The 27,396-nt window shown below is 37.4% G+C and overlaps 5 protein-coding genes across 8 annotated transcripts; 1 reads left to right on the top strand and 4 right to left on the bottom strand.

Moving 5' to 3' along the window:
- Positions 1–479: 479 nt before the first annotated feature.
- Positions 480–3,087, top strand: LOC114270749 (putative aquaporin TIP-type RB7-18C). Its single transcript, XM_082895959.1, has 3 exons — positions 480–703; positions 1,201–1,451; positions 2,446–3,087. Exons 1-3 carry the CDS (start codon positions 577–579, stop codon positions 2,818–2,820), a joined length of 753 nt encoding a protein of 250 aa, XP_082752085.1. The 5' UTR covers positions 480–576; the 3' UTR covers positions 2,821–3,087.
- LOC114270740 (formyltetrahydrofolate deformylase 1, mitochondrial) lies at positions 997–8,616 on the bottom strand. Of its 4 annotated transcripts, none has more exons than XM_082895957.1 (9): positions 8,317–8,616; positions 8,065–8,177; positions 5,763–5,913; positions 5,543–5,616; positions 5,296–5,455; positions 4,876–4,974; positions 4,689–4,775; positions 3,575–3,752; positions 997–1,465 (listed from the first exon to the last, which is right to left on the bottom strand). In XM_082895957.1, the coding sequence occupies exons 1-8, from the start codon at positions 8,464–8,466 to the stop codon at positions 3,606–3,608; spliced, it is 981 nt and encodes a 326-aa protein (XP_082752083.1). In that variant the 5' UTR covers positions 8,467–8,616; the 3' UTR covers positions 997–1,465; positions 3,575–3,605. The 4 variants fall into 4 exon arrangements, with proteins under 4 accessions (XP_082752083.1, XP_082752084.1, XP_028068120.2 ...); XM_082895958.1 differs by lacking the exon at positions 997–1,465 and adding an exon at positions 2,672–2,815; XM_028212319.2 differs by lacking the exon at positions 997–1,465 and having other exon boundaries at positions 3,391–3,752.
- Positions 8,617–12,274: 3,658 nt separating this feature from the next.
- LOC114270419 (uncharacterized) lies at positions 12,275–15,643 on the bottom strand. Its single transcript, XM_028211899.2, has 6 exons — positions 15,105–15,643; positions 14,554–14,825; positions 14,142–14,144; positions 13,953–14,041; positions 13,807–13,842; positions 12,275–12,292 (listed from the first exon to the last, which is right to left on the bottom strand). Exons 1-6 carry the CDS (start codon positions 15,641–15,643, stop codon positions 12,275–12,277), a joined length of 957 nt encoding a protein of 318 aa, XP_028067700.2.
- A 31-nt stretch (positions 15,644–15,674) lies between these two features.
- Positions 15,675–16,217, bottom strand: LOC145802813 (uncharacterized). Its single transcript, XM_082895606.1, has one exon. It carries the CDS (start codon positions 16,215–16,217, stop codon positions 15,675–15,677), a length of 543 nt encoding a protein of 180 aa, XP_082751732.1.
- A 66-nt stretch (positions 16,218–16,283) lies between these two features.
- LOC114270410 (uncharacterized) lies at positions 16,284–17,995 on the bottom strand. The gene is made up of 4 exons (XM_028211890.2): positions 17,685–17,995; positions 17,572–17,578; positions 17,306–17,489; positions 16,284–17,218 (listed from the first exon to the last, which is right to left on the bottom strand). The coding sequence occupies exons 1-4, from the start codon at positions 17,993–17,995 to the stop codon at positions 16,284–16,286; spliced, it is 1,437 nt and encodes a 478-aa protein (XP_028067691.2).
- Between the last annotated feature and the right edge of the window lie 9,401 nt (positions 17,996–27,396).

Genomic DNA, 27,396 nt, shown 5'->3' with positions numbered 1-27,396 from the left:
GCTAATATTTATTTAACTTTTTAATGATGAAAGTTGAAAGTCAAATTAATTCAATTAGAATTGCAAAAACCAAAAAAAAAAAAAAAAAAAAAACTAACTAAAATAACCATTTGTTTACTTTACCCTATCAATATCATTTGTTAAGGGTTGGAATGTCCTATATTAAAAGGGGTATATCTCATCAAACCATTTATAATAATGATTGCAATGGAGCTTACATTGATAATATATTCCATTCAATCATGGTAATCACCACCACCCTGGTTTTTAAATTCCTTGTTTGTTTGTCTATTAATGTCTCTTAATTAATTAACTTAGTTGTTGCTATGCTCATAATGCCCTAATATATCAAATTAAGGCCGGTGGGGTGGCGCCAATCAGACGGTGCCAACTCAGCCACATGGGTCCCATGGTCGGTGCTTCTTGTGGCAATTGCCAAAGTTGTCGTGCTATATATACATATCAATACAACACAAAACACTCAAATTGTAGCAAAAGTAAAATTTTTTTTAGTGAATTAGTTCACTTGAGAGCTTAATTAGGTCAATCTCTGTGGGTTTTTGAGTGATAAAAAAAATGGTGAAGTTGGCTTTTGGTAGCATTGGTGACTCATTCAGTGTTGGGTCACTCAAGTCTTATCTATCTGAGTTCATTGCAACCCTTCTCTTTGTTTTTGCTGGTGTTGGATCTGCAATTGCTTACAGTCAGTGCAAATATTTGTCATGATTTTTTTTTAATTAAAAATAATAATAATATTTCACTAAATAAATTTTACTATCTTTTTTCGAATCTTATGTGAAACACGGGTACAAATAGGAATACTTTTTTACTAAATAATAATACTTTTTTCAATTATTATTGGATATCATTTCTTTTTACGCTACCTCTCAGTTATTACTAGCATTTTATACAGTTTTAACCCCTCAATCCAACCAAAAAAAAAGAAAAAAAGAAAAAGAAAAAAAAGAGGAGGGGGAATAGCAAATCAGTGACAACTTCAAAAATAAATATCGATTTTATTGTAACAAAGTTTTTCATTAATTTGTAAATATTTTCCGTATTTCACTGAAATGATATTTTCCTCCCCCCAAAAAAATGGCAAACTATAATTTTTGGCTTAACAATAGGTCTTAAATTGAATTTCATTTGTCAAAAGATATATATAAATAAATAGTTATATATAATATGATGATGTGGCAGGTAAGCTGACATCAGGAGCAGCATTGGACCCAGCAGGGCTAGTAGCAGTGGCCGTAGCCCATGCATTTGCACTCTTTGTTGGAGTGTCCATGGCAGCCAACATCTCAGGTGGCCATTTGAATCCAGCTGTCACCTTCGGATTGGCCATCGGAGGCAACATCACCATCCTAACTGGCATCTTCTATTGGATTGCCCAAGTTCTTGGCTCCATCGTGGCTTGCCTCCTCCTCAAATTCGTTACCGACGGCATGGTATCTCTATCTCTCTTAAGAAAATTGTTAAAATAAACAAGTATCATAACATGAATGCTGTAAAACAATACTCCAAGACTTACTCCTATATAATTAGATGATTAAAAGGGCAAATGTTTGAGAGTTTGCGTTGAAACTCAGGACAAGATTCCTAGTTATTAATTTTAAATCATTAATATTTTGTTAAACAAGTATCATAACATGAGCGGTGTGAAACAATACTTTAAAACTTACTCCTATATAATTAGATGATTGAAAGGACAAAGGTTTGAGAGTCTACGTTGAGACTCGGGGACAAGACTCCCGGTTATTAATTTTAAATCATTAATTTTTGGTCATTATATCTATAATGAGACTCGGGTAAGTTATGGTTTAAGTCAATTTTGAGAAAGTGCTTACAGATTCCCTACATTTAGGGATGGTAACAGAGATCCTACTCCATGGATACCCATGAAGATGTGTTGTTGCACATCTTTGTCATTAGACTTGTTTAAAGCCCTCATGTCCAACTTTCAGCTAGTAGAGACTCCTATAGTCATAAGCAAAGAGAGTTGCCACACGTTGATTGCTCCCTCCTACACCCCTTATTTAATGAGAAATAAAAGAAAACTACCAAAAAAAAAAAAAAAAAAAAAAAAGGGGCCGAAATTGATTTCACTAATTTTTTCTTCTCTTCATAAATTCACACACAGTTAATATCACACCATATTAAAAAAATTAATGGTGAATTCCCTATACTTTTTTGTAAAACAAAAATAATAGACTTCCAATTAGGCAATAGAACTAGTTGTGCTTTCCTTCATTACCAGTTATTTTATATATACAACAGTTACAGACTCAACCAATGATGAAATAAAAAATAAGATAATTACCTAACCTAGTATCGAAGACTTCTACCACTACTTAATTAATTAAAAGATACATAACATTATACCAGTGAAATTATCTTTAAATCCAATTTTCCCACGTAACAATTGTGTGTGGCATTTCACAGGCAATCCCAACCCATGCAGTCTCATCCGGGATGAATGCCTTCGAAGGAGTGGTGATGGAGATAGTCATAACCTTTGCCCTAGTTTATACTGTCTATGCCACCGCCGCAGACCCCAAGAAGGGCTCCGTCGGCATAGTCGCACCCATCGCAATTGGGTTCATCGTTGGTGCCAACATCTTAGCTGCTGGTCCATTCAGCGGTGGCTCAATGAACCCAGCTCGCTCATCTGGGCCAGCTGTGGTCAGCGGAGACTTCTCTGAGATTTGGATCTACTGGGTCGGCCCACTTATTGGTGGAGGCTTGGCTGGCTTGATCTATGGTGATATCTTTATTGGGTCATATGGTGCACTCCCAGCCTCTGAAGATTATGCTTAAATAGCCGAAAAAATGCAGAAATTATCACGTGGATCGGGAACACCAGCGTGATCATGTGCCTGTTTAATTACAAGCATTCAAGTGTTGGGCATAAAGCGACGTGGTGTTTTGGAAACACCAGATAACTTCTCCGAAAAATGGGGACTATCTTCTTGTGCTGTGCTGTGTGTGTCGATTGTCAAATGTTTGTGGTGTCTTTCTTTTGGTGTTGAGGTGTGCTTGTACTTTACACTAATGTTAATAAAAACAGAAGTAGATTATTTCTCAGTTTTGTGTTGACCACTTTTTTGTTATTTTTTTTTTTTATCTAGAATAGGAGAAGGCATCAACCGGGCTGGGTCGGGCTAGCTTGAAAAAGTAAAAATTGTTATGCCCAAACTCAGGCCGGCTCAACATCAAACTAAAAATTTTATCATAAACCTAATCCTAAAATTATATTACAATCTCAAGCTCATTCAATAAATCCATATATTAGATAAAAAAAACAAAAATTACAAACTAAACTTTATTAATTTTTAAGTTGAGTTCACACAGCATCAAGAAACTTCCAGAAGGATCAAATCAAGAAAATGGAAGAATTCATGATCATCAGAGCATATCTTTTTTGAAACTCATATTTGGTTCAGGACTAGCAATGTCATTGTTAAATTCCTGAATTTCATAATGCTAATAAGGCCAATCAAAATTCTATAATGGCTCAGCATGGAAAATTTGGTATTTAAACAATTTAAAATAATAAATCATATGTACATACAGGTTGTGTGCCTTTTCTCCTTGACTGCTCCTCAGAATACGACAGTCTTGTTTTCCTCGTAAGGCAGCACCCGCAATTCACAGTAAGATTTTATTGCCTTCGTGAGGCACTGTTTCTCAAGGTTCTCTGATTTCTGTATGAAACTCTGTAAATTATCTCTGTGCGAAACACTCTCAACCTGGATGGGGACAATAACGAACTTTATTAAGAAAGTGTGAGACCCAACATGATAACAATTTCTGTTATTATGCATGATTTAAAAGGTAAAATTAACCAAGAAAAACAACATTTTCTATGCCTAAAGAGAAAGTGCTGAAAATAGCAAATGGTCCTGCATGCAAGCAGATGAAGTGATCAAAAACAAATTTCAGCAGAGGTGCCAGAAGAATTCAATGTATGATCAAAACTCACCTTAATTTCAAATTTGTATCTTGGAACTCACTTATGCAGCAATTTTGTTGAATTTTATAAGAAATTTACTAGGGGAATTACAAACAATCCAGATTTTAAAACTCTTACAACTACAGAAAGAGATTTATGAAGTATTATGACTGTCATAGTATGGCTCATACATCACATTTTTTTCATTAGTGGCTCTGTATTTCATCGGACCAAGCTCTATATAGCATTTCAAATTGCTACTTTTGGTGCTAAAGTTGAGCTGCACTGGGTGATTATAGAGAAGCAATATAATGGGTGATGGAAGTATTGAAGTTAGGCTTAATTTTAAGAGGATGGACCAAGAGATTGAGTGTCAGGCTTATGTCTTGGACAATTGGAACCATCCCACCCAGAATGATCCTACTTGAAAAGATAAATGATAAATGATCAAGAAAGCAGAGGAAAAAATGAAGACTGATAAAGAAGATCTCCAATAGAATAGAAGCCTTTTAATCACTTTTGCAAACAATTTGGCGGCATCCAAGCCAGTCCCACTGGGTTCCCTAAACCTCCAAGTATGCAACAGATGCCACTTACACATATTCTAACCCTAACTCAAGCATCTTCTCAAGACCTTGTTAGCATTCCAAATCTAGAATTTCTAGGTTAACAAAATAATTGAAGGTTAAATGGAGGTGACATTAATTGCAATGGTAAATAAGAGAATAATCACCATTTGTTCGATAATAGCCCCTGCATCAAGTTCTTCAGTTACAAAGTGACTTGTTGCACCAATTAATTTCACTCCAGCATCAAAGGCCTGAAAATATGATTAAAAAAAAAATTAAACATACATAAAGAACCAGGGAGAAATTGAAGGCGGGGACACCACATAATCCATCAGAGTATCAAAATGGAACCTGTTTAGAAGGATTTCCGCCCTTGAATGATGGCAAAAGGCCATGGTGAATGTTAATTATATCCTTTCCATAACTATTTAAAAAATTTCCAGATAATACCTGCATGAATAAAAATTGGTGTTATCAATCTCAAAATGCAATGGTTGATCTAATTATATCATTATATGTGTGCAAGTTGAATCAAAAGTGGTAAAGCATCAAGCAGTATGCTATGAATGTTTTGATCATCCATTGATAAATAGGCTGAAAGAAAAAGCAGGGAGAATCTCATTTTCTACTATCAGAGTTCTGAAATTTTAACCGGGGGGGGGGGGGGGGTGTGTGTGGGTTGGGGAGAAAAAATACACAGAATTCATCTTACTTGATAATGAAAAGATATTAGATATTTGTAGGAACGGAATATCTCAACATGTGGTTTACCTGCATGTATCTAGCAAGTACTATAAAATCAGTATCTTGTACCAAATCCAAGATCTCTGCCTCTCTCTTATTCCCTTTAGTTGTGTGCAAATAATGATAGGGGATCCCATGCCTTTCAAGAAATCGAATTACATGGGTGTTTGGTCCTCTATCATGATTGCTGGCAAGTAGATGCATTAAATGTTGTTAGGCAACACATTTGAATCCAAAAATTCAGTGATAAGAGGTAGCATTCTTCAATCTTTACCTTATTATGCAAGTTATATCCACCGGAAGTCTTCCATCCTGCCATCCATGCAACAAATCGGCCAGACAATGATCCTGCACCAACATTAAGACAGCTTCAGCAACTGAAAATGTAAAAAGCATTACAGCTTATGGTTTTGCATGCTTTAGTTTCAAGTTCTAGTATTGCTCTCTATCACTTTATACAGAGCAAAGTAACGTCTTTAAAGATTAAAACACACCTGCTTCGAAGCAAGAACTGCAATCTTGTATTTGGGTTCAAGAGCGGGCACTCGGACAACAGACTTCATTGCATTGAACATCTTTGACAGCTTCAGGAAGTCCTCTTCCATTTGCACCCGTGGCCATGTAGCAGGATCAAAGACAAATTCACTGTCAAGTTGCAGCAGAATACAGCATAGTTAGATTTTGTGGCATCATATTATCAGATTTTTGTCACTTCAAGCTAATCACTACACTGCAGAGTAAAATGCACCGTCACATCTGCTGCAGAATGTGAAAATTATTAGCAGCAGTCTGCAAGTCAATACCTCTTTCAGTTATTGGCAATGTTTTAAAAAGCGACCGCAACCGTTGCATAACGGTTGTGGTGGTTATCACCACTTGTTACAGCCGCTATAGCAGTGTGACCGAAATTCACGTGTAACGGCCATTTCGGTGTTACGTAACGACCGTAACGGTCTGTTAGACACCATCACACCCTTTTACAATATTTTGAATAACTTATTTTTTCCAAAAAAAAAAAAATTCAAAAGCTTACAAAAAAGGAACAAATACAAGAGATCCAAGTCCAAAGAAAAAATCTTTTATGAATTTTTTTCCTTCATAATTTTTTTAAAAAAATTTATGCCACAAAAAAGAAACAAATACAAGTGATCCAAACCCAAAAAAAAAAAATCTTATATGAATTTTTTTTCTTTATAATTTTTTTTAAAAAATTTATGGCACAATTTTTATTTTATAATCTTTTAATTTAATAATGGTGAATATTTTTTATTCAGTTAGTTCAAGTATTGGTAAAAAATAATTTGTAGACATTTAAAATCAATTATTTTTAAAATCATTAAGTATTGAAATAAAATGTAAAAAGCTCATTTTATAATGATTTGAAAATACGAAATATATTAGATCATACTTAAAAATTAACAAAAATTGATCAAAATTTAGTTTAAATCCTAATAAATGTGATTTTGAAAAGAAAAAAAAAATATGCCTATCGGTAAGTTTTCTTCATATTGTGCGAAAAAATAAAAAAAATCATGGTTCCAGTTACCGCAACCGTTGTGCTACGGCCTTTACACACCGCAACCGCCTTTACACACCGCAACCGCTACCACGTCATCACAACCGTTACGGCGACCACAACCGCTGTTCAAAACCTTGCTCTTAACTATCTAGACATTTGTAAACTAAATGATCCTTGCTTAAGCAAGCAGCATGTGGATTTTGGCTTATTTCTTTATATCCAATGAAAGATATCACTCTTGTGTTGGAGAATCTGGCATTTGAAGAAAGAAACTACCTCACTATTTAAATTCTCCTTTAGTCTAATCATTTGAAGGAAGGGGCCATAATTCATTCTTCAAATTCTTACTTATTTTTTCTCTAGCAAAACTGGAATTAGATGCCAAGAATGCTTTTGCTAGAAAGCCTAATATTTTCAAAACCCACAATTCAAATTTATAATCCCTATCCATTTTGTTTCCAAAAGCTAAGAATTGATACAAAACTGTACAGACTTCAACACAAAGCACAATCTTGTGAGGACTTCCAGTTACAAAATTTGGGCCTCTAGCATTTCCTCATATACTTCAATGACAAATGGATACAATATTTCCCTTATGCACAATCATTTCAAACTACACCTTCTACTTCTTCTTGAAAAACTAATACAAGAAACAAAGACTAATATGATTAAAGATCCAATTCTCAAATTTGAGATTTGTATCTTCTTTTCTGCTTCTTTTTTTTGGTCACTTTCCCACCCAAATGTGTAGAGCTCGCTAGAATAAGTACAACTACGGCATATGTTAGGACACACAATCAAATAACATGTAGTAGGCATTCTAATTCTTTTTGTTTTCTAGCAAAAATATGAATTAGAGCATCTCCAATCCTTCACCAATTCCTTCATGTGAATTTGATGACAAAAGTGCTAAAAGTGAGCTCCAATCATTTCATCAAATTTGTATCAAATCAAGGAAGAGAGCCAAATTTTTCATTAAATCACCAAATTTCCAACAGCCATATTTTTACCAAAATCTCATAAAACTTTAAAACAGAGTAAGAATTGAAAGTGGTTTGGTTTTCTTTCATAAAAATTGTCAAAATAGGTTTTTTGGGGATAAAAGCTGTGAATTATTGTAAAGATATCCGATTAAATAAAAACAAAAAAAGATTTAAAGATTGAAGTGCTCTATATCATACCAAACTTTTAACCAAAATTTCACTCGAATATCTTGATTTGAATATACAATCAATCAAATTCAGAAATATAATTGAAGGTATGGAAAAAAGAAAGACCTTCTGGAATAGAAGACTTGCTTGTTTTGGGGAACAAAGATGTCGGCACTCAGTATGTTCCCACCTCTCGAAGCAATGCATTCCGATAACTTTGCGACAATGCCGAGCTCATCCTAATAACACAGATCAAAAAAATGAATACAATTGTTATAGATTTGACCTAATTTAGATGCAGAGACACCAAAATGAAGGAGAGAGAGAATGAAGATTTATTTGAAGAATTGAAAGAATGTAAAAATGGAGATAGAGTACAGGGCAATGGAAGACGTGAATGCCATGGATGAGAGCGGGGGCGTCAGAGAGGTCGATGGAGTCGCCGACCAATTTGAGTGATTTGAAGGACCTTCTTGTAAATCCCAAAATTTGAGGGATTCTTGAGTTCACTCTTCTCAGGAAGCTCATTTCTCATGCCTCTCGCTCTCTCTCAGTTTCTCTCTCTCTAGAGTGGTGCGGAGCCACCCACCCACCATAGGTGGCGGGAGTACCTGAGCTTGGAGTAGTTTTAGATTACGTTACCGGCCAAGTCTACACATCTAGGGCAAGTTTGGCAACGGAAGAATAATGTATCTTTTTATCTTTTTATATTTTTTTTATCACATCAATTTTTTATTTTTTTGTACATCCTTTTATAAAAAGAATAAAAATGTACTTATTTAAGTCATTTCAAACAATTTCTAAGATCAAACTAGCAGCCGGGCACATGAGATACGGGATGCGTGCGCAATTTCTTTTTAAATTATAATATGAATTTCATATTATTTTTTCTAATAATATATATATAAATAAAATGAGTAACTATGTACAATGTAATATTTGATATTAACGTATTTGATAAATAAAATACACATACATTAAAAGATGTACAAATCTTTGAAAAAATACAATATTTACTAATCTTAACTAAAAAATCTGTGCAACAAAAATTCATATAAAATCTAAATTTGGTAACATGAGACTAGATGTCGCGCCCCCAAACTGCCCCTAGTAGTTTGGTGCCGTGATGGTCAGTAATCCGTAATTACCGAAGGCCAACATACAAAATTCACACACAATCAGAGTACAATATACGGGGCTCACAAGTGCGGAAGCAATAATCTAAAATACAAGTGGTCCATAAGAGCAGTGCATAGTCAAATGGAATGGCATACATCTTTACATAACTTATAATTTGATTACAAAAGTACATGTTACATCTTGGCAAAGGGCTTCTCAAGCCGACATAAATATAACACATGAAATACAAAACATGGAACATGATCTTCAGGATTGCCGACATCCTTACAGCCGACCAAACAAGCATACAAAACACACATCTTGGCGAAGCCGACCTCTTGCTTATTACCTACATATATACATAGGGAGGGTGAGCTTGGATACTCAGTGAATGGTATAAGTAATAAAGGGGTTAAATGAATGATTTCCAAGGTCCTTGTCAAAACAATACATAATACATATATCATAGCTTGTTCAAAACATGGGATGAATCAAGTTCATCGATCAAATCTTGGTCTTTCAAATCTTGCTTGGGATGTTAAATAACATCTACATAATACATGGGGTGATGACATATCAAGACAAGAGTGCAGTTGCATTATAGTCCCCTGCAACTAAGGACTTTCAAGACAAGAGTGCAGTTGCATTATAGTCCCCTGCAACTAAGGACTTTCAAGACAAGAGTGCAGTTGCATTATAGTCCCCTGCAACTAAGGACTTTCAAGACATGTCATCAAAACAAGATAGTGTTTGATATACAAATAGGGATAATCATTCATGCTTGATCAAATACTTTTCTAAAACGAAGCAAGGCTTTGCCAAAACTTTATAACATAATTTTATTAAAAATACCACTCACATAGTTCTTGGGATGTCGGGATCAGGGCAAATGTCCAAGTCCTACAAACACATGGCAAAGTCTATTGAATGTACTCTTAAAAACAAGCTTTACATGAATGCAAATGATCTAGGAAAAACATGCTGGAAACATCTAGGGAAAACATGCTGGAAACATCTAGAGAAAACATGCTGGAAATACCTAGGGAAAACATGCTGGAAAACTTCTAGGGAAAACATGTTGGAAATACCTAGGGAAAACATGCTGGAAAACATCTAGGGAAAACATGCTGGAAACATCTAGGGAAAACATGCTGGAAACATCTAGGGAAAACATGCTGGAAATACCTAGGGAAAACATGCTAGAAAACATCTAGGGAAAACATGCTGGGTACCAAGCAGGTCTTGGAATGGATGCACAGAAATGATCTAGGCAAAAATGACCTAGCTGAGTGAACTCAGGAGGTCTTGGCCGAGGTCCCACACCTCTTGGCCGAGGTGTGATTACCTAGGCTTCAGTATGCAGCTGCCTGCTGAGGTGTTACAAGGTGCCGGTAAGGGTGTACCATGGTCGGCCTAGGTGTGCAGTGGTTAGCCTAGGTGTGCATGCAAGATAAACTAACGTGCAAGTGATCATGCAAGGTAGGCCAAGGTGAGATACGATGCTTGGCCTAAGTGTGTGATCTAGGCAAGAGTGGTCTTGGTGATCACACCTAGGGAAATGAAGCCTGGAAATCTGGGTTTCATCCTTGAAGAACATGGGCATGAAGAACATGAAGAACATGAATGCTAAAGTCATAACTTGTTATTATAAAATCTGAGGTTTCATGCTATGAGTTCAAAAACATGGACCTGGGTACCCATACTTGAAAATCATGCAAGAACAAACACAAAAACATGGGTTTAGGCATGAGCCTTCGGATCAAAACATGACTTTTCTTGAAGAACACCTGAATGCTATTTTCTCCTTCTAAAACCGAACTTCAAAACAATGCATGGCTTACAAATCATTTTCAATCATGCAATGCAATAACATAAACATAAAGAACATCATGAGCAGATCAAGAATCTAACCTTAGAACGCGGATCTAACGGTTGGATCTCTAGGAATCAAGTTTGGAAATCTACTCTCTCTCAAGAACTCTTCTCCCTCTTCTAGAGCTTCTCTCTCTACTCTTCAAAACAATATACAACAAATGATGGGTCTCTCCCTCTGCCGGCTGATTTAACTCTCAGCTCGGCCACGTGGCAACGGCTGGTTGGTCCTCTTAAAAAAGGTGATGGATTGACAAGACAAGGTTCTGACAAGGCGTATCTAACAAGCTACTCGGGATGGCACTCCGGCAAGTGGTGACATCGGCTAACAATAAGACTTCGGCAACTAAGATGACAATGACCTCGGCTAGGAAGGACAACACTTGACTAAGCTGTGCCACACCTTGGCCTAGATGTGCCACACCTCGGTCTAGGTCATACCACTCTAGGACAAGATCACTTGGGTGCAAAGGTAACATCTCAGCCCGGATAATACACATCTCGACCTTGGTGATTCATACCTCGGCCTAGATAATGACATCTCGGCCAATATGTCAAAGCAAAGGTGGAGGTCAAACAAAGGGGTTCCAAGATACTTCTAGACTGAAGATGACCTCGGCTTGGAATGATCTACGCTTAACATAACCTAGGCTTGGCATGACCTAGGCTTAACATGACCTAGGCTTGACATGGCTTAGGCTTAACATGACCTAGGCTTGGCATGACTTAGGCTTAACATGACCTAGGCTTGACATGACTTAGGCTTAACATGACCTAGGCTTGACATGACCTAGGCTTAACATGACCTAGGCTTGACATGACCTAGGCTTGGCATGACTTAGGCTTAACATGACCTAGGCTTGACATGACCTAGGCTTGGCATGACTTAGGCTTAACATGACCTGGGCTTGACATGACCTAGGCTTAACATGACCTAGGCTTGACATGACCTAGGCTTGGCATGACTTAGGCTTAACATGACCTAGGGCTTAACATGACCTAGGCTTGACATGACCTAGGCTTGGCATGACTTAGGCTTAACATGACCTAGGCTTGACATGACCTAGGCTTAACATGACCTAGGCTTGGCATGACTTAGGCTTAACATGACCTAGGCTTGACATGACCTAGGCTTGGCATGACTTAGGCTTAACATGACCTAGGCTTGACATAGCAAGGAAGGAACAAAACATGCATACAACACTTAGGCAAATCACATAAGCACAAAACAAGACTGGTACCTTTACTTAGGCAAAACAAGTCAAAGTCTGCAAATGCAAGCTTAACATGACAAAATCATGCAATGTACATGAACATGACTAAGACATGAATGTGGGTTATTACACTAGAGATCTTGCAAATCCTGCAAAAAAAAAAATATAAGATATATGTAAAAATTAATTTACTAATAATAAACATTGATTAAATTAAAATTTTACGTTCTTAAAGTGAGCCATAATTATACATATTCGTACTTTAGCTAATAGAGTACAATAATTACTTTGGTTTTCTAATTGACTTATTATCTATACTATATATTAAGCAAAAGGGAGTTTCTAACTCCCAAGCCTTGTCCAATATCTCAATCTAAATTTTCTAATTTTTTGATTAAAAAAAAAAACTTAGCATTTATTAACTTCTCCCAACCCCCAAGTCTTACCCTCATAATAACATTTTAATACATTAAGAACAAGCATAAAAAAAGGGTGCTGTTATGGTGTGCAACCCCTTAAGGTTGCACACCATATGCAACCAACACAAAAGGTGTAAGTGGAAGGTGTAAACATAAAACAGGACAGCAAACAGAAAGGCGTAAGTGTGAGGTGTAAGTTGCACACTTAAGAAAAGTCCTAAAAAAAATTCCTTGAAAAGTCCAACACATATGAATTCCTTGAAAACTCCCAACACATATGATTATTATTCCTCATAATAACACTTTAATGCATTAAGAACAAGTATAAAAAAATTCCCTGAAAAGTCCAACTCATATGATTATTATCAAAATATTAAACTTTAATATAATATACAAAAAAAGAAGACATTTAATTCCTTGGAAAGCCCAACACATAGGATTATTATCAAAATATTAAACTTTATATAATATAAAAAAGAAAAAAAAGAAGACATTTTTTTAAAAAAAAAAAGACATTTAAAAATCGCAATTCACATATATAGATAATTATAAACACAATCCGTGCATAGCACGGGTGATATTCTAGTATATAAAGACACAAAAGGTAATTATTGTGTTAATTTTTTATAAACAAAATTAAAAACTTAAATTTTGACATAGATTGACATAGTCCAAATCACACGTCACGTTCAACAATCTCTTCAAATTGTCTTGATGCTATTTTTGCCATAGATCTATGACAACATTAAACTATAAAAAATAAGATGAAATTGACAAAAAAATGAAATACGTAACTTTTGTTATACATACAAACCTATAAGTAGATTAGCTTGTAACAACGTTGCATATATCTTTGTAAGCTTTCAATTTTTGTATCATTCGTTGCCTATAAAACTGAGGCAAAATATCTTACTTCCTTGTAAGTTGATTGTTTGACAAATTTATGAAATCTAAGATTAAATTGTAAATTTACAAATATGAATATATGGAACATAGTAGTAAACTTCATAAGGCTTGATTTTTACCACATATATGTCCATATTGTCTTTGCTGCATATACTTGTTCTATAAGATATGATAGGATTTCTGTTAAAAAAAAAGTACGATAACTATTAGCAATGAAACATATTGAAATGATTCATATAAAATGCCGCAAACACGTTATCATACTGATGTTGTCGTTGCCTCAAAAGCTCTTGCACAATTAATTTTCCCAATTATTTTTTATCAACTTTAATAGAGACCTTCCATCCAAGACTGTATATGGAGAACTGTTTGACCTACATTAATTTAAAAGGTACAATAAAACTCAAAATATATGCGAATGTTGTCAGACTAAATAGCAAAAATTTTACAAACATAATTTTTTGAACATAAGTGAAGCCAATACCTGATTTGTAACTTTCTTATCTGCAACCATATTTGCCTCCTCTTGATAATTTTCCCAAAGTTGAAGTAGTTTTATTTTTTCAAGTATTCCTACAATTAATAATTATATGAAGATATATTATAAGTACATTAATTGTAGATTAAAAAAATGACATAATATAAGCTAAATAAGAGCATATTTAGTACATACCTCCTGTATCAATAATTTGGTAACAAAACATCTTTGTAGACTACATTGCGAGTATACACTCCTTCTTCACTATTAATTGAACCCTTTTTAACCAAGACTTTCGTTGTCTGATCTGACACCCCTCAAGATAAAACAACATATAGTTGTCCATGAATAAATATATGATCCGGAAGGTAAATTCCCACATGTGGAATTGTTTGGCCTTGTGATTTATTTATTGTCAAAGCAAAACTAAGGCGAACTGGAAATTGTGTGCGAGTCATTTCAAATGGAAGTTTTAAGTTTTCCGGAGCCTTTAATGGAATGCGATGCAAGAAAACTCTCGTGCCTTTGAAATGTCCTGTTAAAATCTCTGAATCTATGAAATTATCATTCAAAGCTCGACACAGTAGCCTTGTGCTATTGCACAAACCAGAAGAAAGGTCAAGGTTCCTTAAAATCATAATTGGGGCTCCAACTTTCAAATGCAATGCATATGGGGGCATTCCTCCGGGTGAAATGGAATTTAAAAACTCTTGTTGATACAAATTTTGGGTATCATTTTCAACTTTATCAAATGAGTGGTACACTCTTGATACTCCCAGAAATCTTTGAATGATTTTCTCATTGAGCTTGTCGAAATCTTCATTGCGAGGAGTTATTATGCCCCTACTAACCATATACCCGGCATCAAAGGAATGGTTTCTGATATCAGGATAAATTTCTTATAATAGTCGAACTATTGATTTTTCGCCGTTCCATGGTATTGCCATCGATGTTGGTACTTTGATCATTTTATCTACAATGGTAGGTTGTACGCCATCTCCAACACGTAAAAGAAATTCACCAAACTGTTGATCATTTATAAATCGCATATTTTGCTTTAAACGAAGTATTTGAATGTGACTCCAGAGCGATGATTTGATTATCGATGCAACAATAGTTTCAGCTTTTGTACCTTTAGGAACAACTGGAAGTACTTACCGAAAGTCACCACCAAACACCATAATTTTTCCACCAAATGGATAATCAACACCAGTGATGTCTATGAGTGTTCGATTCAAAGCTTCAAAAGCATAACGATTCGTCATTGTAGCTTCATCCCAAATGATGATTGTTGCACATCTAATTAATTCTGCCAAAGCTGATTGTTTAGTAATGGAGCACACAGATGAAGCCTCTAGATTTAATGGGATCTTGAATCTTGAATGGGCTATCCTTCCACCAGGTAAAAGTGTAGCTGCAATTCCAGAAGTTGCTGTTGCAATGGCAATTCGACCTTGACTTTTCACTGAGGCCAACAGTGCATGATATAAATATGTCTTTCCAGTTCCTCCTGGTCCATCCACAAAGAAGATTGCACCAGTATTGGATTCCACAGCCTCCATGATTGAATTAAATGCTAAGCATTGATCATTATTTAACGTGGCAATGGAATTTAAGTCTTCTCGAGGAGTTACAATGGAAAGCTCATCTTGTATGACCTTTGGAACTGTTGAATTATCATCCAAATTCATTGTCATCTCAGGCAAATCGTATTCTGATAAGTTCTTATTATGCAGGGTTTTGTAGCAAGAGACGGTTTATGTCGTGCAGGGTTTTGTTAAGGATATACATATTATTCATACTGTTTGAAGATATGTAATCTTCAATCAAGTAAGGATAAATTTCATCCCACAAACTTTGCACCCCTGTTGGCACACAGTAAACCAAAATTGTAATGAACAATCTCCTTAATGCTGATGACATGTGCATGGTTGCGGCTTCTAACAAACAATGTCGTATGCTATCATCATGCTCTAACAAACCATGATGTTCAGCTGCTTGTTTAAAAGTTGGGTACGCAATTCCATTAACCATTAATATATGGTCGAATGATTTTGGTCCTCTGATATGATTGAGTAAAATTCTTAGGTAAAATCTCTTCCATTCTGATGGCGAAACTATATAAATTCTACCAATTACTCTTTGACGATTCAATCTCAACTGCCAAATCTTTGCACTATTGCACCATCTATAATGTTGAGGGATCTCTTGATATAAGTACCGATTTGCAATTTCGTCATCAACATTTAATTGAAAGAATTGGGTAAGCATTGTTCTGGAATAATACTCATCTCCTAAAACATTTGTGATGTCTTGGAACGTATAAAACCACACTTGCTACTTATTTGGTAAGTGTATTTGGAGGCGTTCTACGCTAGGGGTCATTCTGGTCATTGGAAATTTGAATATTTTCCACAATACTTCTGGAGCATAAACGCATCTTCCATCTATGAACTGTTGTACTTCGTCATAATTAGGACCTTGACGAATTTCTAGTGCAACATGATCAGGCCCTTTATAAACATATTTGTATAAATACTTCACACTTGTAACACTACTGCAAATTTCAAGATTGATATGACAATCATATTCCAAGAGCAACCATGGGTTGTACGGAATGACCCAACTATTATCCACCAAGATGCTTGGATTACTCTCTAATGGAACTGGCTCCCCTTTTCTTCTTCGATAAACAGGATATGAATCGTTTCCAAGTGTAGTAATTGGAGAAAATGGCTTTGGGAAACGTCTTTTGCACCGACCATTTGTCATACACGGTGATCGTTCATTGTACATTCCACATGGGCCATGTATCATGTGTTTCAGAACTGCACTGTATAATCTAGGCTTTAATCTCTTGTCTGGAATTTCAGCTCTGACAATGTTATCATAATCGTCAAGAGTGCGTAACTTATCATTTTTATACAAAATAATGACCATGTGGGCATGTGGTAGGCCTCTTTTTTGATACTCAATAACATATGCATATGCTAGAACCTTCATGAGTACATGTTTTGTAAGAATGTCGGTCTTCATCTCATCAAATTTTGAATGAAATACTCTTGTCAACAAATCAGGGCAATCATGTGGTGACTGTCCAGGTAGTAACTCAGCTTTAATTTCAGGCCAATTTGGATTGCAAGTCATTGTAAGGAAAAGATCAGGTTTTCCATACTTTTGAACCAGAGCCATTGCATCTTGATATCGCTGATACATGTCTCGTGGGCTACTAATAAATGACGACGATAATATTGTTCTACGACCGACATTACCTAAACAAATTTGGATTTCATAAAAAAAAATTATATGTATGAATATAAACAAACGTGAATATATGTAGTTGTAGTGACAATTTGTACCTCCATAATTTTCACCAGCATGTACTGCATCTAGAAGACCTTGATAAAAATCTGCTCGAATGTGATTCTGATGAGTACGTATCCATCTTAATTTGTTGGACTCAATCTTCACATAATTATCTACAACATACTGTTGTAAGAGGCGACGTCCTCGAAGGAAAAGAGATTGATCACTAGGGCGAATCTGAATTGATAGTATTTGAATACTTATAAATAATTATAGATTAAATAACTTCGATGAAGTAATTTTTTGATATTATGTGTACGTCGTACCTGTAGCATATAAGAATAGAAATCACAGCATGTTACTTTTCTGCCATCATTACTTCTGCTATTTGCATCCTATCCATATGAACCATAAGGTAACAACAGAGGATACTGTAATGGATCATAATATCCGACAATATCAGGAATATTTAGGAGGTGACCACTGGTTGATTGGACAATGATATCTCTTGGTCTTAAATTTTCAGCTTCTTCGCCACCTACTAAAACTGCAGCAACTTCAGGAGCAATCGGAAGGTTGTATTGGGGCCTATTACGTGGTTGTTCTTTGATCTGAAGTCTGCATTCATGTATATCTGGACACTGAGCTAATTGGCGAAACGTGTGTACAAATGGATTATGAGCATTTAAAATATTCTTTATCTTGTTAAGCAAATCCAAGTGCAATTCTTCATTTTTAGACATTCAATTCTCATTCTCGTGGTTAGTGTCATAAACATACAGTTGCAAATATCTCGATCTGTCGCTAGAATTTGGTAAGAGACTCCCAATCTTATGATATATGGATCCTTGTGCACGAAACGTGTACACACCTCGAGTTCTTGTTGCTAAGTTTTCATCAACATGAACACCCATTGAAGTGAATGAGAAAACATGATTATAAGATCGAATATTTTGTCTAAAATGACGGCCCTCCACTGTTTGGTCAGAGAAAATATCAATCATCTCATTTGGAGCTGTTACTGGTGGCAAAACAATGGTTCCATTATTACAACACATGGTAGACGTTTCACGGTGGAACAATCTTGCGTTGCAATGTCTACATGTAGTTGGAGCAGGAAACTGCATTCTTTGGAACCTTTTACTTTCATGAAAATTTCTTGCACAATTGTGTTATCTCCTATGGATAAATGATCGATTATCTAGAATATCTTCATCACTAAAAGCATCTTGATTGCGGTCGACATGAGGGATATTTCCTATAACAATGCATGTATGATGTATAGGTTTATTATTAACAGAATAGTATTTATTTGAAAGTGTTTGAGTTGCATGTTCAATATTAATTGTAATTGTACTGCATATCATATTTGCATGGCCATCTTTTTTACATTTATTGTAAATGTTGTTTGTTTTGTAAAAGTACTTAAACTAAATAATTTATTTTTACCTTCCATCTAAACTTGGTGAGGATCATCTTGTCTGTTGCCACTTGTGCTTCCATGCTCATAAGTCGAATGAGTAGGTGCATATCGGAATAAGTCGATACGTGAGCGTAGAGTCATTCTATTTTCATGACTAAAAACATTAGTCACAATTAAATCCCCTTCTTCATGAATGGATGGCAAAACTGTTGCTCTCGGCTTGCGCCATCTTGCTCTATTTCTTTTTAGGATTGCATCGAAAAAGTTTAACATGCATCCTAATAGTTAAAATTGTACATAATAAATTAAATGAATATTAATGTAAAATTTAGAAGTGTAAAAGCTTCAAAAAAAAAAAAAAAAAAAAACGTTTACAAAATTTGAATACTTACTACTTGTTTGTGCATTTGTCATATTATGTGCTTGATCTGGATGAGAAGTTTGTTCAAGATTTTGCCTTCTTTGTCAATAATTTGTTCGTTGCCTTGCTAGTTGTTGTTCACGCTGTTTAATAGTCAAAGCAGCCCTCCTTTGCCTGGCGTAATTACGTTAACTTTCTCTTTGAATTTCTCTTTGTTGCACATTAGAACTCGTGCTTTGTTCGCGAATAAATAATCTTCGCCTACGCTGAGCAAGATGACGTTGCTCCAATCTTGCTGAGCGTTGTTCAGTGCTCAAGTTTTGAAAGCGGAACTATTTGAATTCTCTTTGTAGTTGTTCAGTTTGAGCATTTGACTCCGAAGCTGAGCGTTGCCTCCTTTGTTGTAGGTATAAACGACGTCGTTCACGATTTTGTTGCTGTACATGTCTCAAATTTGATGTGTCAAGATAATCATGATTTATTTTTCCTGAGATTGTTAGCAAACTAACACTTACGTAGATGAAATTCGGCTATTTTTAAAATGTGCATACATTATATAAAATTATGTAAAAGACAATAATAATATATCCTAAGCTTTGTATTTTTATGTAAGTTTTTTTAATTGTTTATTTTTAGTAATATGGGTTACGTAGATGAAATCTAGTTATTTTAAAATGTGCCTACATTATACATTAGATACTAATTTCATATTTTCTAGTTATTTATATGTAATTATGTAAAAGGCAGTTGTACGAGCAAGAAATAATCTTCTCGTATAATCCTGTTGATCAAGTTTGCGCTCCTCTAAACGTCGTCGCTTTACTCCCTGAAAACACAAACGTGAGCTAGCCGGCTGGTGTGTGCCGGATACCTCTTCGATGCCTAAGTCAGCAAAATAGACAAATAAACAAAAGCTCTGTGTATTCAGGAATCAAAGTTGTGTTGCCTCTCCATAGGTGATGTTATGAGCTTTTATAGGTTCCGCGTGGCACAATCCTAGTAGGACTCTTATTCCTCCTTGCAGAGTCCTCCTAGGAATCACACTCCTGAAAGATAATGCTTATCCTTCAACACCCCCCTCACTGCTTAAACCAAGTGAGATGGTTTTACCTCGGTGGTATGACAAAACGACCGAGCTATCACAGCCATGCTATACTGGCTGAAATGACCGAGCTTTACCTAGCTCGGTTCTCCTCTTCACTGCGTGTACATCGGCTTCTCCTGCTGAGACCGTGCTAACCATAACGAGATTAGATCGAGCTAAACTATAGCAAGGTCCTGAGAAAAGCTCAAAATACTTCGGCCCAGAAGGGTGTGGTCGAGCTAACTGCCACCACTTTAACAGCGGTGACTGAGCTAAATACAAGGCTCTCTTGGACCGAGCTAACTACAAGGATCTTTTGGACCGGGCTAACGACAAAGCTCTTTCTGGATCGGGCTAACTACAAAGCTCTTTTACTCAGCCCTTTTGTGATAACCCCCACCACTGCTTACTGATAACACTACTGATTAGTGCTAATCTATGATTAAGCATGTTAATTGACTGACTGACTGAATTATTAAACTGATTGATTGATGGTGCTAGTTTGAATGCAATTCTATCTGTTGACTGTTAAATTATCTGTTCATGTTTTATGCTTTAAACTGCAAATTGAAGGCCTTATCGGCGGCCGAATCTGAAATTGATTGATGTTTTGTGCTAATTAAGATTTATATGATTTTATGATATATTTAATTGAAATGTGATTTGGTATGATTAAATTAGATTAAATATTAATAAATTACAAGAGTTGGCCTTATTTACAACCTTGCCACTTAGTGGCCCACTCCATATCATATTTTGAGACTTAGAATCAACACTTCTTCAGCCATTTGCTTGCACCAAACCAACTAAAGAGAGAGAGAGCTAGAAGAAAAACTTGGTTTCATCTTGATTTGCTTGGAGGCTTGGGGATTTTGGAAGATAATTGGCAAATTGAGCTTCTAGACTTGTAATTGAGAACCCAAGGTAGGATATTCAACCTCTCATTAATGTATTCAAGTTAGTTCTTAAATGGTTCTTGATTTATGGAAGAATTGAGTCTTGATTTAGTTTAATAATGTTGAATTGGAGCTTAATCCATGCATGCATGTGCATGGTCTTGCATTTTGAGGTTGTTCTTCATGAAATTCCACATGCATGTTCATATCTTGAGCTTAGTCCATGAATTCATCTTGTTTTTGAGGCAATTGAGCTCATTTGAGCTAGTAATTGAAGCTTTGAATTTGATTGAACACATGCATGCTACATTTGAAGTATGTTTTTGAAGTTTGGTTTGAAATTGGGTTTAATTGACTCACCTTTGGGCCTTGATTTTACAAATTGAGCTTTGAATCATGTTATACTATGATTTTTAAAGTGTTTTCCAGAAAATTAGTCCAAAAGGATCGAATTTGGTATATTGAAACTTGATTTTGAGCTTGAGGTTCAAATCTGGAAATTCCAGATTTTGGACTCCCGCTCAAGCGGGGTAAGTGGCGCTCGAGTGAGAAATTCACGTATCCAGCACTTTTGTTGTGTTTACAGTCCGCTCGAGCAGGGTTTTGCACGCTCGAGCGAGGACTTGTGTCACACGCTCGAGCGGGTGTCGAGCGCCCATCGAGCGTGATTTTCACACATCCAGTACTTTTGCAGTCCGCTCGAGCGGGAAAGTTTAAGCTCGAGCGGAGCCTTTTGTTTGCATGTCCGCTCGAGCGGGAAAACCCACGCTCGAGCGGGACCTCTGCTTTCTGAAAATTCTGAAAATATTTTTAAAGTGCATCTTTGCATTCTCATTCTATTCTAGGCATTCTTAGGCCTAGTTTAAGGCATCTTGATGACGATATTGATGTAGAACCACACCGAGTCAAGATAGGGATTAAGTTATTATTTCCCAACTGTTTAGCTTAGTGTGTGTTCACTCTGTAACTGTGTAGGGTTGGTATCCGAGGACGCGTACTAGCTTATCTGTAGCTCAGAACTCTGTGAGTAACAATTTTGTAAAGATATGTTCAATTGAGATTATTTTCTGAACAAATGACTGTACTGCTTTATGAAATGACACTGTTTACTGAATGAATGTTTGTCCCATTTGTGAACTGTATTCGTGGCATCCATAGCAATATACTGTTACTGCTACTGTTACAGAGATCTCTGTCGGTTCCCATGTTTGGAACCACTACTGTTTACTGATATGATGGCCATTATTGACTGTTCGGTCTGTTAAGACCTATTGTACTGTTTTGCTATTGGGTGTACCACATATGACTATTAGAGTTTCTGAATGACTGTTATGGCATGAATTATGAGCCACAAACTGAATGACTGATATACTGATAAATGACTATTTTCAATACTGAAGGGACAATCATTCTTAACCTCTTTACGCATATGTTATTCACTGGGCTTTAGCTCACTGCTTATATATATATATATATATATGTAGGTGTTCAGGCACCGGACCGTTGCTAAAGCGTCAGGCTGAGTCCTTGTTTTGTCAAGCCAACCTTTGTGCCTCACTTCGAGGTTCTAGATCTGTTCAAGCTAGGGCTTTTCGGGGTATCTGGTTTTGTAACACTGTATAGACTGTTACCGTACTGTTATGGTGGGAACTCGGTCCTTAACCTGAATGCCTGTAAATAATGTATGTATGTACTGCTTTTGTATCCCATGTGAATATGTTATGAAAAGTCTTTTGCATATAGATTGTCACAGCTCATTGAACATCTTTTAATTACTGTTTTGGCTTCCGCCAGCCCTTGTACTCTGTATTTCTGTTTGACTGTTAAGTAGGCCTTCGGTAATCTCGGATTACTGGCTGGTTACGGTGCTAAATCCATAGGGGCGGGTTTGGGTTGTGACACCTTTTTATTATGGCCCACAGAACGGCCCATCACCCAGCTCGACCCAATTTACATATAAATTACCCTCTCAATTGCCCCTTAATTTCATCTGTGCAACATGATAGGGATTATCTTTTTCCAACCGAGCTAAAAAACTTTAGCCTTTCAACCGATCTAGTATGTCGCCGGGCTACCAATTGGTACGGTTACAAAACGTCTCTTCAATCGTACTGAAACTGAATCGCTTCCCATTCCGAGGACACGTGGCGAGCTGTCATTCGCCTGGCATGGCTGTCACGCAGTCTTCATACTTCGCAAAATTTGAACAGTCCCGCCATTTTGCTTCCCTTTTCATAAAACAAACCCTTATGCTTCAAACCATTTCACCTGCACTATTCATCTTCTCTCTCTCTCTTGCTTGAGTCTCCATTTCTGCGACCTTTGCACCTGTGAAGCTTGCATTTTCAACACCATTTTCGTGGTTTTAGATCTGCATCATTCCTTCAAACTGTAAGTACCTCAGTCCCATTCCCTTTTTGTTTTGTCTAGTTTCTGAAATATATAGCACAATACTCGTATGCTTCTCACAACACATATAGCATTTTTGTTTCCATTTTTCTGGGAAAACCTTTGTAACATAACCACTGTCTATATGAATAACTTGGGAAATGGTAGTTTTGATCCAAAATCACACTCCAGCCGAACTAGGATACTATTTGTATTAGGTACGACCCTGGCCGAACTAAACAACCGAACTAAAACTTCATGCCCTACTCGTAGTTTTAATAGGCCCTACCTCTTAGCTAGGCTATCGAACTGCATTAAGTTTGCGCAATACCGCGCTAGAAAGTGCTAACCACCGACCGAGCTAAAAACTTGGAGCTAACCCAGCTCCCTTAGTTAAAACCGAACTAAGAATACTGCCCCAAAAGTTCAATCGGGCTAAAGGCCCTTGCTCAAACCGAGCTAAGAATGGATAGTGGCCCACGTAGCCGAGCTAGGACTTTATTTATCTTACCTTTGTTTTTTTTAGCACGGTCCAACGATCTGTGCTTAACACCTTTCTTTTTTCACTTTGCAGACTTTGACTAGGTTGCCCAGGCACTTCTTTGAACGTTCGATCGAGATATCCAACATTTTTGCAGCATTGAGCTAACACTTAGGCTAATTTATACATAATTTAAACCCATATAGGGAAGTATAGGTTCTTAGTAAACTCACCAGGTGCTATGGCCGAGTTCCGAAGGGACTACTATATCCCTGATGATGTCCATCTTACCTCAGCCGAACTAGATATCACTCCCTGGGGAAACCCTGGCTTTGTTCCCTTTACACTTCTTTCCATTATAGAAATCGGACTAAGATTCCTTGTACAGCCCCTTCTTTGCGAGTTTCTCAGACAAACCAACCTCTGCCCTACCCAACTTTCCACAAATTCATACCGCATAATAAATGGCATCGCCGAGCTAAAACGTTGGGCTGGCCTTAACCTCGGTTTAGCCGAGCTCTTCCACCAATATTCCATAGGATCGGCTGAAGATGGCTGGGTTTACTGTTTAAGAATAAAGCACCGGCGTGAAAAGATAATAAAGAATACCCCATATAAGGATGTAAACGATGATGATTTTTTCTGGGTTTCTGGGAACTTCGAAGACCACGAAGCCCAGATCCCTGGCGACCGAATAAATTGAAATAAAGGAGTTGCCGGTATAACTACCTCGACCCACTTTCATGTTCTTTCTCTTACTTCGGTACTTACTTTTAACCGTACTAACTGTTGTCTCATTCCTTCATGCAGATTTGAACTTTTTCAAGTCCCAGTACAGCTACCCCAACTTGAATGCACTTCGCGCCGCTCTGTGATATCCCAACGAAGCTGGGCCGAGCTACTGAATTTTGAATCAACATACAGATATAGCAGCCGTAGGAAGACCAGGGTGACCGATTTCCTCCTTGAGCCTTCACTAGAGCCAGACCCAGACCCAACCTTGCCTCAAATCAATTTGATCCCATTGACAATGGAGTAAGAGATGGCCAATAAAAGAGCAGTAAGGGCCCTCCTAACCGAAACAAACCAGGCCGAGGTACTACCAGCTAGCCAAACTCAAGAGACCGTGGTAGCCCTGCCAACCCAGCAGCCTTCATCATCTCAGGTAAGCAAGCGTGCTCGGACTTCCACAACCGAGCCCCGCCTTGTCGACGAGGATGAAATCGTGGTTTCTCAAGCCTCACCACCAAGTTCTCCACCTGAGCGCTTTGACAGAGCTAGCTCTTCCAAGTGGGTGCCAAAGGTCACCTTCAAGAACCACGCTATCACTGACTCCGATTCAGTGGTCACGAAAAAAGATCATTTGCTGGCCTTCAATCTGGCCAAGAGCGTCTGCCTTCCAGCTGACATGAATCATCATGATCACCTTACCGCGCTGAAGGCAATTCGCTCGGCTTCAAAGTCAATGGTGTTGGTAAGTTCTCTTTTTTATTCTCTAAATTTCAACGTCTTTTAGCTCGGTTCCTACTCAATACTGCCTCCCTCCTCTCGCAGGCCTTACAGAAGAACTACATTGCTCACAAACGCATGCTGGAACTTCGAAAAACTACAAGGTAGGCCATGACAGAGGCCAATGAAAAAACGGCTGAACTAAAAGAATCTCAGCCAAAGATGGCTGAGCTACAGGCTGAAGTAGCCCGGCTCACTGGCCTAGTCAATTCAGCCGAAGCCGATAAGAAGAAGGCTGAGGCCGTGGTGAAAGACAAATACTTGCGCGGGCTGGCCAAGCTCGAGGGAAAAAACAATGCCGATATAACCGAGCTCGAGAAGAAGGTTGAAGACGTGGAAGACCGCGGTTACAAGGAGGGGGAGGTCACTTACATCAAGTAATGTGAAGCTGCAAAAGATCTTTTCTTCAAGTGTGGATGGACGGCGGCTGTGGTGCAGCTTGGTCATAGCCTAGAGACCGAGGTCTTCAACCCTCCTCCGTATTTCATACCGAGCTCTATGGCGGAGTACGCCGCCATTCAGCAAAAATTTCTACAAGAGGAGGACGAAGATGCTGCTCTAAAAGACAACACCTAGCCCGGTCGCCAGTCTATCTCCCCAACTCCAGTGGTCTCCATCTTACCTTTGCCTGCAGTGTCTGATGCGGTGCCTCTAACTGAGCTGAACCAAGAGGTGCTTGCAACAACCGAGCTACCTCTGGGTGAAGACCGGGTTGTTTTGGACGCCGACCTAGATGACCTTTTCTCCTGATTTTTCATTTTTGTCTATCAAAAGAATTTGTAATTGGGAGTCATTATCAATGAAATCATTTTTTGTTTTCCTTAACTGTCTGTTCGGTTTATTTTTATGCTTGTATTTACTTTCCCAATATAATCTGAATGAAGTAAATTCTTTGGCCGAGATATTTATCCCGGTCTTAACTTTGTAATCTAACTGGTCATACCTTCCAACCTCTTCAGCCTAGATCCTTATCTCGGCTGAAGAACAATAAGTGTTTGGTTTTTCCAGCCAACCTCTTCAGCTTGGATCCTTATCTCGGCTGAAGAACAATAAGTGTTTGGTTTTTCCAGCCAACCTCTTCAGCCTAGATCCTTATCTCGGCTGAAGAGCAATACGTGTTGGTTTTTCCAGTCAACCTCTTCAGCCTAGATCCTAATCTTAGTTGAAGAGAGCTCAAAGTTGGTTTTTCCTACTAACCCTGAGTGAAGTGTTTGGTTATTCCTGCCAAACGTCCTGCAGCCTGGATCCTTATCCTGGGCTTAGGAGGTGTGTTGGTTATTCCAACCAACCTCTAAGTTGGTTATTCTGCCAACCTAGAGTAAAGTGTTTGGTTATTCCTGCCAAACGTCCTACAACCTGGATCCTTATCTTGGGCTTAGGAGGGGTGTTGGTTATTCCAGCCAACCTCTAAGTTGGTTATTCCCGCCAACCTAGAGTAAAGTGTTTGATTATTCCTGCCAAACGTTCTGTAGCCTGAATTCTTATCCTGGGCTTAGGAGGGGTGTTGATTATTCCAGCCAACCTCTAAGTTGGTTATTCCTGCCAACCTAGAGTAAAGTGTTTGGTTTTTCCAGCCAAACGTCTTGCAGCCTGGATCCTTATCCTGGGCTTAGGAGAAGTGTTTGTTGGTTTTTCCAGCCAATCTCTTCAGCCCAGATCCTAATCCCAGCTGAAGAGAGCGCAAAGTTGGTTATTCCGGCCAACTCTGTTTTGGTTGCCCCCAGCTCACTAAAATAACTTTTACAGAATGAAACAATTATGCTAAAAAGAAAACTATTTGTTTTATTGAGGAAAAGAAAAATTACAAGTATGTTTAAAGAGAAAGCTAAAAATAAAATAGTTTGAGATTGACAGTGTTCCATGGCCTGGGAATGGCTTTGCTGTCCTCATCTTCCAAGTGGTATGCCCTTTTTCCTGCTAACCCAACCACTTTGTAAGGTCCTTTCTAATTGGACCCTAACTTGCCGTCTCCAGGTACCAGGGTGTTTCCCATTACTTTGCG

Source organism: Camellia sinensis, chromosome 11 (assembly GCF_055761805.1).
Source record: "Camellia sinensis isolate YWXY chromosome 11, ASM5576180v1, whole genome shotgun sequence".
Lineage (NCBI taxonomy): Eukaryota > Viridiplantae > Streptophyta > Magnoliopsida > Ericales > Theaceae > Camellia > Camellia sinensis.
Note: the sequence above shows the minus strand (reverse complement) of the source record. Positions and strands in the feature narration are given on the sequence as shown.